The 14952-nt window shown below is 44.4% G+C and overlaps 1 protein-coding gene across 1 annotated transcript; it reads right to left on the bottom strand.

Moving 5' to 3' along the window:
* Nucleotides 1-390: 390 nt before the first annotated feature.
* On the bottom strand, nt 391-13846 carry PNN (pinin, desmosome associated protein). Its single transcript, XM_048852260.1, has 9 exons — nt 13648-13846; nt 12840-12911; nt 12333-12398; nt 7604-7676; nt 7431-7525; nt 6035-6110; nt 4792-4947; nt 4567-4705; nt 391-2785 (listed from the first exon to the last, which is right to left on the bottom strand). Exons 1-9 carry the CDS (start codon nt 13758-13760, stop codon nt 1494-1496), a joined length of 2082 nt encoding a protein of 693 aa, XP_048708217.1. The 5' UTR covers nt 13761-13846; the 3' UTR covers nt 391-1493.
* Between the last annotated feature and the right edge of the window lie 1106 nt (nt 13847-14952).

The raw sequence follows: 14952 nt of genomic DNA, 5'->3' as shown, positions 1-14952 counted from the left end.
CCTGGGAATTTAAATTAATAATTCTGCTGGACAGTAAAAACCATTAACTTAACAGACTCTGATTTTATGGTCCATTACAACAATCTGTATTACACCTGGCTCCCTCCATTTTCCTGGAACTGCCGAGGTGATAATTGCCCACTTCATTTTAAGAGGTCTCCTACACCATGTGAAGACCTTATGCTTCATCTTTCCCACCTTGTACTTAGTTTGGACACTCTGGTTACCTTCTCCAGACCTGAAGTGAAGCTCTGTGAAGCCAGAAAGCTTGTTCTCTTCATCAAACAGAAGTTGGTCTAATACAAGATATTACCTCTCTCACCTTGTGTCTCTCAATGTTAGCCTTCACAGATTAGTATGAGCAGAAACAGAAACAGTCTTAAGCATCCATTCAGTAGTCTAATAAGCCACATTTATTTGCACATTTACAGAACAGGCCAACAGGTATGTCATTGTTTCAATCAAAATTATAAAAACAAAGTCACCTTGATACACCATACTGTTTTATTTGGAACTTACACACTTCCCTATCAAATACATTCAAAAGTATCCTTGAACACAAAACATTGGTATTAGTCCCAGATAACTCCAACATAATATTCATAGTGGCATACAGGGATCAAAGTTTCATCAGTGGTGAACAAATATAAGATCCTAGTTAAAAGTGACCAGAGGTCTTGGCCTTTTCCACCACTGGCCAACAAAGCAGGGAGCATCACTAAACAGACATTGTTTTCAGAACATAGTTGTAAACATAACCTGAGCACCTGCAGAGGACAGAGTAGCATTCCAGACTCTGTCTTGGTCTACATTAGCATTTTTATTTAACTACTGCTCATATGTGGGTTGGAGAAACATTTGTAAAATGGGGAAATAAATCAAGCTAGAATTGGTTAGGGTGGGGAAGAAAGTAAAGGAGTGAAAACAGATTGTTCACTTCCCCCTCTCTGTCCTGCTTTGGGAAGTTGAGGCTATCTTTAGGGGGACTATGAATTCCAATTCTTGCCAGGGATGGAGGAGAGAAGGTAGAATGGTAATTATTCTAGGCAACAATGTTATAAAAGCTCCTAAAATATGTAGATGGAAAGTTAAGTGTCAACAGGACATCTCAAACCATTTATTTAAAATGCACATTTATTTCTACAAAAAAGATGTATGATACAGAAGTAGAAGTGATCACACCAATTTAAAGATTTACCTATTAAAATATACAGAGATTCTTAATGAGTACAGGATATTTAAAAAAGATGCAAAGGGGGGGTTAATTCTTTTATTTTTACAGTTTTCTGGAACTTCACATAATTTTGATAAGTAACCTTTTACAAAATTATGTAAAAAGTACAAGATGCCTGGTAAACTGTCTGCATTTTTCCAAAAGACTTTTTACAGCATGCATTTGTTAAGGCAGCCTTCTCCTCCTCATAAGGAATCCTTTTACTCATCAAGTAATCTTCTGCTGCAAAGATTAGGCTAAGGAAGTTTAGTCTCTTCTGTTAACGCCTTTTGTCTTTCCTGTCTGATTTACGGTCTCTTTCACTCCGTGAAGTTCTTTTGCCTGACCGACTATTTTCTGACACAGACCTCTTTCTGTCAGACCTTGAGCTTTTATCCTTTGATCCTTTTGTATCTCTGCTACTACCTTTCGAAGACTTGTGACTTCTGTCTAGTCCTGAAGCATCCCTTCGCTTCCTATCCAAGCTCCTTCTGTGCTTTCTATCCCTATTATGACCCCGTCCTCTGCTTCGACTTCTGCTCTCACTGCTGCTAGTGCTACTGCTGCTACTGTCTCTGCTACTACTTCCACTCGTGCTACTGCTGCTGCTGGAACTACTCCGACTACTGCTGCTGCCACTGCTGGAACTGCTGCCGCTGCTACTGCTGGTTGAGCTACTACTACTAGTACTAGTGCTGCTGCTACGACTTCGACTCTTGCTAGTCTTGTTCCTTGTCCTACCCCTGCTTCTACTCCTAGTTTTACTCTTAATTTCTACGCTCGTCGCCTGGATCTGATCAGATTGCAACTCACCCAGCTTTACAGACACCGCAGCAATTTCCTCCTGGTCTGCCCGAGGCTCTTGATCTTGAATGGACTGAGACAATGGTGGAGGCTGTGGCAGTGGCACAGACTCTGGCTGGGGCTGTATCTCTGCCTCAGGCTCTGGCTGGGCTTGAGGCTCCTTTTCCTGTTTCTCTTCAGGTTCAGCTTCAATTTCTGGTTTGTTAGCTGTCTCCTTTTCAGGAGAATCAGCGTCAAGCTCTTTGGCTGGCTGAGCTTCACACTCAGCTTCTGGTGCCACTTCCTTGCTATTTTCACTTTCTAATGGTTCTACACTATCAGCCTCATTCATCTCCATCATATCCTGCTCGTTATCCACTGGCTGACAACTCTCACCTTCCTCTCTTACAGCCATGACCTCTTCATGCTGACTATCCTGCTGCCTGTCATTCTCCTTCACCTCACCTCTCTCTTCTACCTTATCCTCAATTTCATGTTTCTGCTCCTCCTCCTCCTCCTGTTCTCTCTCTGCATCACTATGACCTGCCCCTATTTTCACCTTTTCCTCCCCTGCCTCCTCCATTTCTATATCATTGTTCTGGTTACCTGTCTCCATCTCTTCCACCTGCTGAGCCACCTTACCCTCTTCCTGCTCCTTGTTCTGCTCTTCTTTCTTTTCTTCATTATGCACCTCCTGCTGTTCTTTTTCCTTTACAGACTGTCTTCTGGGCCTGGCCTCCATTTTGTTAATTTGTTCTGCAAACTCATTGCGTCTATTTTCAAATATTGCTGGAGAACAAGAGGCAAACATGAAAAAGTAAATTTCAGAATAACTTGTCGAAGTTAAGACTGAAATCTTACTTTATTCCCAAATATGTGTTTATGAATTGTAAAATACTATGGTCCTGTTATCTTTTCAAAGTGTTGTGCCATTCAAGTGTAATGCAAAAGATGACAATAGTTTACCAAGAAAGTGAAAGGGGACAGAGGTAGGTAAATTTAAGCCCAAATTTTAGATTTTATGAAAAGCTATCCAAAAAGATTGGTCAACAGATGTTCAACATTTCTAGAATTCCAATGAAGAATTCTGACTGATTTAAACATTAATAGATTTAAAAACTAAACATCAGAATATAGGTTTCCTTGGGCGTAATTTTAAAGCCTGATCCAAACCGAACTAGACCATAGCCAATCCAAAGCCAACCTGAGCATGTTGGGTTGTTTTCAAACAAGATAAAAACCACTTGTATTCCGGTCAGATTGCAAGGGTCTAGCCACTGACCTGGACTCCATTTTCTTTACTTTGTTTCCTCCATGGAGCCACCTGGGCTAATTACCACTGACCCCTCATGCCACCTCAACCTAGTGCCCCACAAATGAAGAGTGTCTGCTTCTCCCTGGGTTGCTGTCCTGAACCTGTGCTCAGTGCTGACACCCATCCTTGGGGCCCAGCTCCTGCTGGGCTCCTCACTGCACAGTGCAGCGAGGTGAAGGTGGCCGGCAGGAAAGGGGCATGCAACTGCTGTCGTGCCGACGCAATGAGCAAGAAGAGGTGATCAGAGACTACCTGACCTGACCTAAGCCCAGGAGTGTCAGGCTGTTTTCAACTCAACCCTAATGCTTGTAGTTGGATCTGGTCAAGCTTGGACTGGTTTACGAGACTAACACCAGAGCATTTTCACTTCGGTACTCATACTATTGGCACTGACTAGGTTCCAGTGTCTAAACTGGATGAAATGAAAGTAGTAAGAGCCTAAATGGCAAAAAGTAAATTAGATGTTTAAAAAACTCAATTTTATTAATAAGGTATTTGTACACGTGAACTAGTTTTAAACGAGAATGTAACTTGACAGCATTCCTTTCAGCTAGGAAGGTCAGTCAGAATGATATAATCCCAATATAGAAAAAAGGCTTTGAGGGAGCGAGATCTCATGTTTAAGAACATTCAAGGAAAATACTACAATTGATAAATTCTCAACTGAATTATCCCCTTTCAAAAAACCCATAAGATGCTCAGTATCACACATACTGATCTATTCCTGAAAGAAAACTTAGATAGTTATTCTGAGGAAAAGGGTGCACACACACACACATACATATATATTTTTAAGATCAATACTTTTAAAAAATTGTTTAAGTTATCACAGAAGAGCTAATTTGTTCTGTTCCTCAGAACACACAAGTTGCTGACTCCTTGGTAACACTTACATTTTCACACATGCTCGCTCCATGGAATGTGCCTCCTTACCTTCTTGCCTCATTAGCATTTACAGGTGAGACATGGCTACGGGCGATAACATGAAGCAAAGAATACAACACACACACACTTTTAAAAGACTATATGCATACACCACTTCTCAATTAATTTTGCACTAGATAATGACTTCTTTAAAAAAAGGCGTTAAGTGACAAACACTTCTCCCACTTCTCCATCAACCACTGTTTAGAAATGTAAAATTTGTTCTGGTAAAGGAATTAAGATATTGAAATTCAAAAAGTTAAAGAAAATACATATCTTGCTTGAGGGAGGGGAGTACGCTCACACTCCTTTTCCTCCATATACCACCTACCATTCATTTTTTTTTGCGAATCATCTATTAGCTTTTGCGTAGCGGGACACATCCTGCCAGGTATGTAGAAGAGATGGGGCCTTGTCCTGGTTCTTATATATTTAATTATTTTGGCATTATGTTCATTCCATTCTTCTTGCTGAGAAACAAAGGAAAAAAATGTAAGATACACAAGAGTATCCTTTACATAAAGGAAGTACTGAGAGTAAAAGTGAGAATACTCACCAGTTGAGCAAGTTCAACCTTTTGTTCCAATAGACGCAGTTCTGTCTGTTTAGCACGCCTTTCTTCAAACAATTCCCGCCTCTCATTTTCAACCTGCTTTCTCTCCTCCTCTGCCTGCACTTCAAGCTTTTGTTCAATTTCTTGCCGTCTCTTTTGCTGAAGGTAAATAAGGTATTGTTTTAGCATTTTCTTCTAGTGTTGAAAAGGTACTCTTGATCAGTTTTGTAAGTATAAAGAGTTACATAAATGTTACATGCAGTTATACTATGGAGTGAAATATATATATTCTTCCTTTAAACACAAGTTAAGATAGAATTCAGAAGCTAGCTAGCAACCTGTAGAAAAATTCTGACCTCGGTTTAAGACCAAACAGTTGTCTCAATAGGAAAGAATTCAGAACTGCAACTTATCAATAATTGTTAAATAGTTAATTTTACCTAAGCAATTATTCTTTTTTTAAAAAAAATCCTATCATCCATTTGGGATCAGGCTGACCTAGTTTAAATGCTTATCTAGTAATAAGTTACAGCTCTACTAACAATGGCTTTATCAATACCACAGGAGACTCACACATCTATTTACTGAAAATGGGAAGGCTTACAATACATGTTATAGAAAAATCATTGACTTGTGCACATAAGTGGCACAGCACAATTACATTCTTATGCACTTTTGGCACAGTTGCCTATGGTTTACAAAATCAGAACACAGAAATAGAATCACTGCATCTTAAGTCAATGATTATCTTTAACAACTGTTTCATTTTGTATTAACAGTAATAGACCACTTGTTTGAGGGTTAGATATCACAGACAGCCTTTTAGTTGGCTACAAGTGCCATTCACTTTGAAATTACTCCAAGTACTCAATACCAAGAGAAAAATGTTATCCTTTTCCGGCTCTGCATGTTTTAGAACATGATGCTTTCTTAAAATTTCCTATGAGCATATACTATTTATCACTTGTGTCATGACAACTGGGGACAAAGCTCAGAGTTTCGCAGCACTTTGAAATCCTAAAAGAAAGAAAAGTCCCTACCTAGTTTTTACAGCTTTTCAGTTCAAAGCAGCTTTAAAAGCTTCTTAAAGACTCTTGGGCCCCTGGGGTCAGGATGTCTCACTATAAGCAATGCATGCATCATGGGAATTTTTCACTCCATGCACTGAAGTAGTAACTGCCTAATTTTGCCTCACTTGCTTTAGTTGTGTCAGATTATAGCATATAATATTAAGAGAAACAAGTACCCTCTCAGTAGCAACTGTGGATTCTTGTTTAAATTTCTGAAGAGTGCCCATCAACAAGCCAAATATACGTCGATTCCTGAATAAAAGATAAAACACTTTTTGAGTCTCAGTTTAAAACAGAGGGTTTTTGCTTGCATGAACACTGAAGGAAATTATTGTACATTCGTGACACCTATTTCTATAGGGTCACTAACATTCCAAGGCCACAAGAAAGAGGTATGGACTGTGCCAACAGTGTAGAACATAATTAATAATGTATACTTTGACGTAAGTGTACACTTTGCTTTACCAAATAGGCTAAGACATGATCTATGTCCACAAAACCTCACGCTTACAGTTCAGGTAACAGTGTGGAAAAATAACTACTAAAGAATTCATTGTAAAATACATACATGGAAAAAGTGGATTTTAAGGAAGGATTTAGAAAAGGGCACAAAAAAATTAAAAGCAAAAGACTGTTCCAAGTGCAGGGAATAAGAGAAAGACGAAAGCTGAACTGACTGTTTAGTCTAGTAGGGGGATCCATGGACTGGAAGAGTCTGGGTTCTGTCATTGGACTATTGTGTGAACTTAGGAAAGTCATTTCACTTCTCTGTGCCTCCATTTCCCCAGCCATCTTATGTCTATCAGCCGAGGAAAGGACCACCTATCACTATGTGTTTCCGCAAAACCTTATACAATGGAGTGTCACACATTCAGTGGCAGGGGCTGACTTTCTCTCACTTGACTCTAGAGGCTGGGAATAAAAGTTCACTGACAACAGCCTAGTTGTGATCTTGTCCAATTGCAGAATGTGCTTGACAATTATAAGGCTTGTTTAAAGTAAATACATTTACTTCCTTCCCCTATCCATAAACTCACTCCTCCATGCCTCCCATTATTGCCTTTTTCTGAATATTCTTCTTCCCTACCCAATTCCTCTTTTCCCTGCCTTTAGGATTTTCCCCCTTGTCCTTTACTTTTAGGAACTATGCCCCTCCCCTTTAAGGGATACTGCCTCTCCCAACAGAAAATTTCTCCCCCTCACTCTTTTTGCGTGAGGAGATAGGATACCAGAAGCAATTACTCCTCTTAGCATGGAGCCACAGGGCTCACCCTGAGCAGCAAAAGCCAGGCAGGAAGAAAGAAGACAACACGAACAGAGTCCTGAAGTCTTTGTAGGGAGGGGAGAGGCATATGAGAACTGAGGACAAAGCATTCTCTATCACGTAATCCATTTTAAGAAGTGTACCTAGGCTACGTTTACTTTCAAGGTAGTCCTTCAAAGTCACCTGTCATGTATAAATATTGCCTTCAGAAACCATATGAAAAATTTTAAAAAAGTCATACCATGTTCCATGTTAGGAGACAGAACATGTGAAGGTGCCACATAAGCATAAGGAAAATAGATTTGTACCTTTGTTTTCCCTTCTCATCCATAGTTTGATCCTGAATTAGGTCTCGACGTGTTCGCTCTTTGGAGGTAGCAACAACAGAAGATTGCAACGCCGGCTACAAGAACAACAAAACAATTAGTTTGTGTTCCATCTATGCACTTGTGTGCCAAATGCCCACTCTCTCAACTGTTACCTTTTTAACATCTTCATCCTCTGCGTCGCTTTCATGGCGTGATTCTCTCCTTGTCCGACGTTCCCCACCCAGCCTGAGGAGAAAATACAAGAGTCAAACATCATTATTTGAGATTGAAACAAGAATAAAGGAAAGTTTACATCCCAATAGAAACGGCACTTTTCAAGACTGCTGCAGCCACGTGCACCAAGATTTCCAATAAATTCTCATCGTCCAGAAGTTTAGAAGATAGCCAATAAATAGTGCTCAGGCTACAGATTTGCATATGGGACTCCCGTGTCAGAGAACACAAGTATTACAGTTTACAAACAGTACCTTAAATTGCTTTAAACAGTATCTAGTAAAGTAAAAGACAGGACTGCCTGTTTAGGTATTTATTGTACACATGATATATTACTATCCTCGGTTTTATTCCCAGTTTATAACCTCTCTGTGCTTAAGTTTAGTAAGTATTTACATACTGCACTTCAGGGTGGAGTTCAAAGGCTTCAGAATTTGTAAATGGTTTTGAAATTTCAGGAGAAAATGTTCCTTAAGTTATCTAAAATGGATGAAATCCTCACAATAAATTAATCCGTGAAACACTGCAATTTTCCAGATAATGTGATCAATATTTCAGTGTAAGCATTTTTTGCAGAATTAAGTGTTAACTTTATAACAGATTTTAACCCAGAACAATTATTCTCCAAAGTTAAAACCCTAAAAGGTGGTCTTAGAAGAAGCAGACTAGTACAGTACCGCAATATGATTTTTTTTAGTGAAAATGATTGATGATCAAGCAGTAAAATGCTTTAAAACGAAGTAATTTCTAACTACTTTTGAGAGACATATGGCACCAATTCAGAAAAGCACTTACCGGTAAGTACATGTGTAACTGCTTTGCTGAATCCAGGTCTTAATAAAGAACAACAAACCTACAAATTAACAACAGAGCTATTCCCAATTTTTATCTCCTGGTATTTCTGTATCACAAGGCCAACCTAAAGTATGAACTCTTCATACTTCAAGACAGACTGCATACATATGTGCGATGTTTTAAGATACTTTTGAAACAAATGCAGATCTTGTTTTTCTAAAAGAGTACACAATGAACACAACTACGGAACTCCTTTAAAATTCCACGAACAAAACCAAATGATGAGACCTTATTGCTGAACTGCAGCCAAACAGAAAGTGTTTCTGATTAAAGAGAATCAGTTACACAAGAATAAACTTGAGCAAAGCAAAACAAAATTTTATGAGATTCTATTCCTGTGTGTTGGTTGTGTTTATTTAAGTTATCTCCTTCACAACCCGGTTTCTTTGAGCCTTCTATAAAGTCAAACCTAGGTAAAATTGTTGCTACAGAATGTTGCAGTGTTGCAAGTTCTACACCATATCTGCACTGTATGATCACGCAGAAAAGATTTCAAGAGGAGAAAGTCCTTATCAACAGCCATGAACTCAGCAGCAAGCTCCTCAAACATACTCACACACACTGAATTTGGCAGTGATACATACTAAATCCTGGGGCAAGAAAGTCTGCTGAATTGACTAAGAAATAAAATCACTGCTGTGTTCCTTATGTTATTAAAGGTGACCTACAAAGAAAAAAATAGAGGACATGCTCACCTATAACTGAAGTGTTTTGAAATGGACTCTACACATTCACTCTCTTGGGTTGCACTATGGTGCAGTTCCAGTGGTTGAACGGTTCATTGCAGTGTCACCCAAGTGTCCTAATATCCCCTCCTTCTCTGTTCCTGAATGTTCTGAGGGTAAAGCTATAAAAGTGGGCGTGGTGTTCTGGCCAGCTCAGTTCCTTTCACCACCTTCTCAGGTCTGTGACTGCAATAAAGATTTCACAGACAATGGGTAGGGAGTGTGAATGTGTAGAGTCCATCTTGAAGAACTCCAGTGACAGGCAAGTAACCTCTATTTCTTCTTCGAGTGGCATCTATACACGCCCACTCTTGGGACAGTCTAATGAGTGGTACAGTGAAATGAGAAAAGTGGGACACTTAAACACTGACTGAAGTACAGCTCTGCTGAACTGTGCAGCACACCCAGATGCTGAATTAAGGGAGTAATGTTTAGAGAATGTGTGTACAGAGCTCCAAGTTCCAGCTCTGCAGTTTTCAACAAGCACACAGTCAAAGAGGCTGCCTTAGCCTAATTAAATGTGTCTTTTAATGTTGTAGGAAGAGGGACAGAAGGTAGTTTGTAGTTCTCTAATTCAGAGCCTAACCCAGGGGTCTCTAACACGTGGCCCGCGCGGTTATTTCCTGCAGCCTGCCAAGCTCCCCGCCCTCCCACACTGCATCCCCGCTCCTCTGCCTACCTCCAGGCACTTAGCGCTTACCAGGAGGGAGGGGAGTGGAGCGGGGAGCCACAAGCTCGGGGAGGAGGCGGAGATTTGGGGAAGGGATTGGAATAGGGTCAGGGAGGGGGCGGAGTTGGGGTGGGGACTTTGAAGAAGGGGTTGGAATGGGAGCGAGGAATGGGTGGGAAGAGGCAGGGCAGGGGTGGGGCCTGTCAGTGATGCGGCCCTTGGGCCAATGTACTAGTTCTCATGTGGCACGCCTGGTGATTCGAGTTTGAGATCCCTGGCCTAACCCATTTAGACAAGCATTTAAAATAATCTGACCTTTACTATTCACTTTCAAGGCTATGGACAGATTAGGTGATTTAAATCCCGGGTCTTAAAGACGCATGCGGCCCATGGGGTTATTTTCTGTGGCCCGCCAGCTCCCCAGAGCGTTTACCTAGAGTGGCTCTGGCCCGGCGCGCACTGGGGGCAGGGAAGGCTCCCTGCCTGCCTGCCCTGCCCCCGCGCTGCTCCGGGAAGCGGCCGCAACCTGGGGGGGGGGGGGAGGTGGGAAGGTGTCACAGGGGCTGGGAACGGGGAACCGCGGCCAATAGGAGCTTCGGTGGAGATACCGGGAGGAGCGGCCAGGGCAACACACAGACCCCTGTGCCCCCGCCCCAGGTCTTGGCCGCTTCCCGGAGTGGCGTGGGGGCAGGGCAGGCAGGCAGGGAGCCTGTCCTGTCCCCCGTGCGCACCGGGCCGGACCCAAACCCCACACCCCTCCTGCACCCTGACCCCTGCCGCACCCTGGACCCCAACCCCCTGCCCTGAGCCCCCTGCTGCACCCTGACCCCCTGCCGCACCCCAACCCCCTTCCCTGAGCCCCCTGCACCCCTCCTGTACCCCCTGGGGGCAGGGAGGGGCAGAGTTGGGATGGGGGTATGGAAGGGGTGGGAAGAGGTGGGGCCTCACGGAAGGGGTGGAGTGAGGCAGGGGCGGGGCAGTGGTCAGTGGTGCAGCCCTCCGGCAAATGTACTAGTCCTCATGTGGACCTTGTCGTCATTTGAGTTTGAGACCCCTGATTTAAATAAAATGTCAGTGCTCTTTTATCAACTGTGTGGAGTTTTGATTCTCCCAAGTGTGCATGAGATGTGGAAAAGAACACTAGTAGAATAAGTGACTGGTCAAAATGTAAGTCAATGAGGGGAGGAGCAGCAGGCAGCACAAGAGCACTCCAACTGCTATGAAGTTTCACTGTCAAAGTTGCAATCAAGAATGGTACACGTAAAGGCCACTCAAAGACATAGTAACAGGTCTGTGACCCTATGCTTTGTCTATATATAGGCTTGAATTGGTTTAACTTAATTAGTTTAAAATCAATTTGGTTAAAGCAGGGGTGGCCAACCTGTGGCTCCGGAGCCACATGCAGCTCTTGAGAAGTTAATATGCGGCTCCTTGTATAGGCACTGACTCCGGGGCTGGAGCTACAGGCGCCAACTTTCTTATGTACTGGAGGGTGCTCACTAATCAACCCCTGGCTCTGCCACAGGCCCTGTCCCCACTCCACCCCTTCCCGTCCCCTCCCCTGAGCCCTTCCGTGCCCTCACTCCTCCCCACCACCCCTGAGCCTCCTGCATGCCACAAAACAGCTGATTGGGAGGTGCGGGGAGGGAGGGGCTGATTGGCGGGGCTGCCAGTGGGTGGGAGGTGCTGGGAGCTGATGTATTACTGTAGCTCTTTGGCAATGTACAGTGGTAAATTCTGGCTCCTTCTCAGGCTGGCCACCCCAGGTTAAACCATTACAATTTTGATGTGTAAAAGAAACCGTAGTTCTCTGCCCCAGCAAACAGATACTCAAACTGCCTGCACTGTCAAACTTCTACCACTGTATTCAATGAGAAAAATATTAGCAAAAACATTCAGTTAGTATGTTCAGCCGTTAATGTTGACAATTAAGCATCTTAGATTTCAGTGTTCACACCCCATTGAGCTGGGGGAAGAGGGAGGCAGTTTACACCCATATATTACTTCAGAACCATTAAAGGATGCATATATAAGTTACCACTCAAATTCTACATCTGATTGCACTCCTTCACAATTATAGAACATACCTGTAGTAGAACCAGAGGCTTAAAATGGAAAGCAAATACTAACCTTATAGTCCATTGTATTGCATTTTATAGTGAGGAAAATGAGACAAGATTTCGTCAAAGGTGAGACGGACATGTTAATACACAGACAGGAAATCATACCTTTACTGGTGCAAAAGTGTTCTTCCAAAAACATTAGTGACAACAGTGTCTTAATTTTGGAATGGTTAATCTTTAAACAGGTAATTGTAAAGCCACCAAGCTAACAATTTCCAGTTCTGAGAATTTAAATTTGCTAAATCATAATGACCATTTACCCGAGTAAAGTTTTTATGTCGACCTCTGTACCTACCTACTGGTTGCCCCTTCAAGATCCCTCTGTTTGGCTGGGGGTCCTCCACTATCCGAGAATCCACGCCTAAAAAAAAATACAAGACGTAAGACAGGAAGTAGTAGTCTGAGCAGAGACCTGGAAGCTGGAGCTCCGGAGTTCCCAATGCATGTCTGTCACTGATTCAATTGCGACCCTAGGTAAGTCAAACCTCCTGTCTGTGTGGTTAATGCTTGCCTACCTCGCAGGAAATAACAAGCATAATAATTCACTATATTTTGGTAACAGCCAAATTATATAGCACTCTCCAAACACTAAGTAAATGCCCTATATTAGTGGCATTAAGTACACAATAACCCTGTAATTTTGACCCTCCAACACCTGATATTCTACTATAGGAAAGTATCATTTAGCCAGGGCAGACAGTTGGCCACAAAATAAATAAGCATCTCATGTAGTCACAGCTAAAGCTAACATGTACACAAACATGTACTAACTTTTATTTTACCTAATTCTGAAGTTTCTTACCTTAGCAATATGCTACCACGCCCTCTACCTCCACCAGGGCCTGTGATGGTCAATAATCTACCTTGAGCGGGCCTGGAAGAAATGTACTAGGTGTTAAAACTTGACCAAGGTAAATAAATACATGCTCTCTCTGGCCATCTGCACAGCCTCACACACCAGACATGGACTGTGACAGAACCTTGCTTGGAAAAACCTTGCCCGGGGGGAGCAGCAGCACAAACCTTGGGGAGATGCACAGGGACGTGACTGCCACTTGGCGTCGCCAACATTGTATTGAAAATAAAAAAGGGGGGCTGTTTTCGTACCTTACCCCTCCTCTCAATATCATTAATTAATAATAATAATAATAATAATAATAATAAGCAGCAGCGCTCACCTACATTCATGAAAAAAATAAGGAACTTTTGTGTGTCCCTTAGACACGTTACCGACCCTGCGGGCAAATCACACGCACCGGGTCCCTGCAATCACGAGGTGGTGAAAGTCGATCCAACGCCCTGCCCAGCAAGCCCACAGGAGCAGCAAGGAAAGCGGCGGGGAGCCCCCGTCTGCACGCTAGAGGGAGGCCGCAGCGCAGGCCAGGGCGCTCCGTGTGTGTGGGGGGGGGGGTCGTCTCCCGCGCTCACGGGTCGGAACCTGGTGCCCGAAGCAAGAAGGGGCGCCGGGCTGTGGCCTGGGGAACCCCCAAACGCGCGAACAGTCGGCGGGGTTTGCTGCCAGGGTCGGACATGCGCGGCCCCATCGCCCCGCAAGAAAAGGAGCCGGCAGCCTCGGGGCGCGCGCCCGCCCAGCCCCGGCCTCGCCTCACCTCACATCGTTGGGGTCCCGGCCCGTGAGTTTACGGATATTCTCATCCACGTGCTTGAGGCTCTCCTTGGCCTTCTCCAGCTGCTCCTGCAGCGCGCGCACCGCCACCGCCATCCCGCCAGCAGCGCGGCCTAGCCAGGGGCCTAGCGCAAAGCACCGCTGGGTAACGGGGAAACACGCTCCGCCTACAGGCAACTCGTCCCGCTCTGTAACTCGCCAATCACAGAGCTCAACGCCAGAGTGACACCAAGAGCCAACCACCGACCATCCGCGCCCGCCAATCACCAACCCCTGACGAAGAACGACACCTCCCAGCGCCAAGAATCGCCCGACTCATCTGCCAATTAAAGAGCCCCATGACGGAGTGACACCCCCACAGCCCATCACCAGTCGCCTTTGCCTACCATATCTGCGAATCACCAAACGGACGAACAAAATGACACCGCTAGAAGCCAACCAGCACAGTTTCCTTCCTTCAGGTCAACCAATCAGAAGCGGAGTAATACTGTCCATCTCCACCCACTCCGAACTAATCCCAACTTTCCCACCGAGGCGCCTCAAAGGCAAGAGGCAGAACTAACAGGTCTGGGCAGTAGCCAATCAGCTCCTACTTTGTTATAAGTGAACCAATAACAAGGCATTTTATTTGGAAACAAGAAAAGAAGAGCGATCATCTGCCCGCCCGCCCGGCCTAGGGTGTAGCCAGTCAGCGCGCGCGCTGTTTGCTTCTTTCCCTTGGAGTCGCCCCCTCGTGAGCTGCCTCGCCCATGGGGCGAACTGGCTGCGGAGGAGCCGAGAGCCGCCCGGGGCTCGCGGGGCAAGGCGAGCCGCCTGCTTGGCGCTGTTGTCCTGTCCTTCCCAGCCACTTCAGAGACTTCAGAGCGCCGCCTGCCCTGCTCCGGTATGCGCCCGCCACCCTGCACCGCCACGGCCCCTCGGCCGGTGGTTGCAGCGTGATTGGCAGGGGGCAGGTCGTCCCCGGCACAGTTCTGCACGCCGTGCAGAGAGCTCCCTACTCAAGCCTCCTGCTCATTGCCCAGGGTTTTGTAGCGCGCAATGAGCCGGGTAGCCAAGTGTCTCTGATCTGGCTGTAAAATTCCTTATTTGCTCATCTAGGTTCCCGCTGTTTAGGTTCTTCTACTGCATCCAGCTCTGCGGCATGCTCACAGAATTAGCATGAAATGAAAATCTCTCTCTCTTGCTCCGTATCCCGTAGGGACTTGATGGATTTGGCTTTGTGGTGGTGTGCGAAATTTAGGTGAACGAAATGGGCCAATTTCCCATCTGAAGTCAACAAGCAAGGGAC

Source organism: Caretta caretta, chromosome 6 (genome assembly GCF_965140235.1).
Source record: "Caretta caretta isolate rCarCar2 chromosome 6, rCarCar1.hap1, whole genome shotgun sequence".
NCBI classification, from domain to species: domain Eukaryota; kingdom Metazoa; phylum Chordata; order Testudines; family Cheloniidae; genus Caretta; species Caretta caretta.
This window is presented reverse-complemented; position numbering and strand designations above follow the sequence as displayed.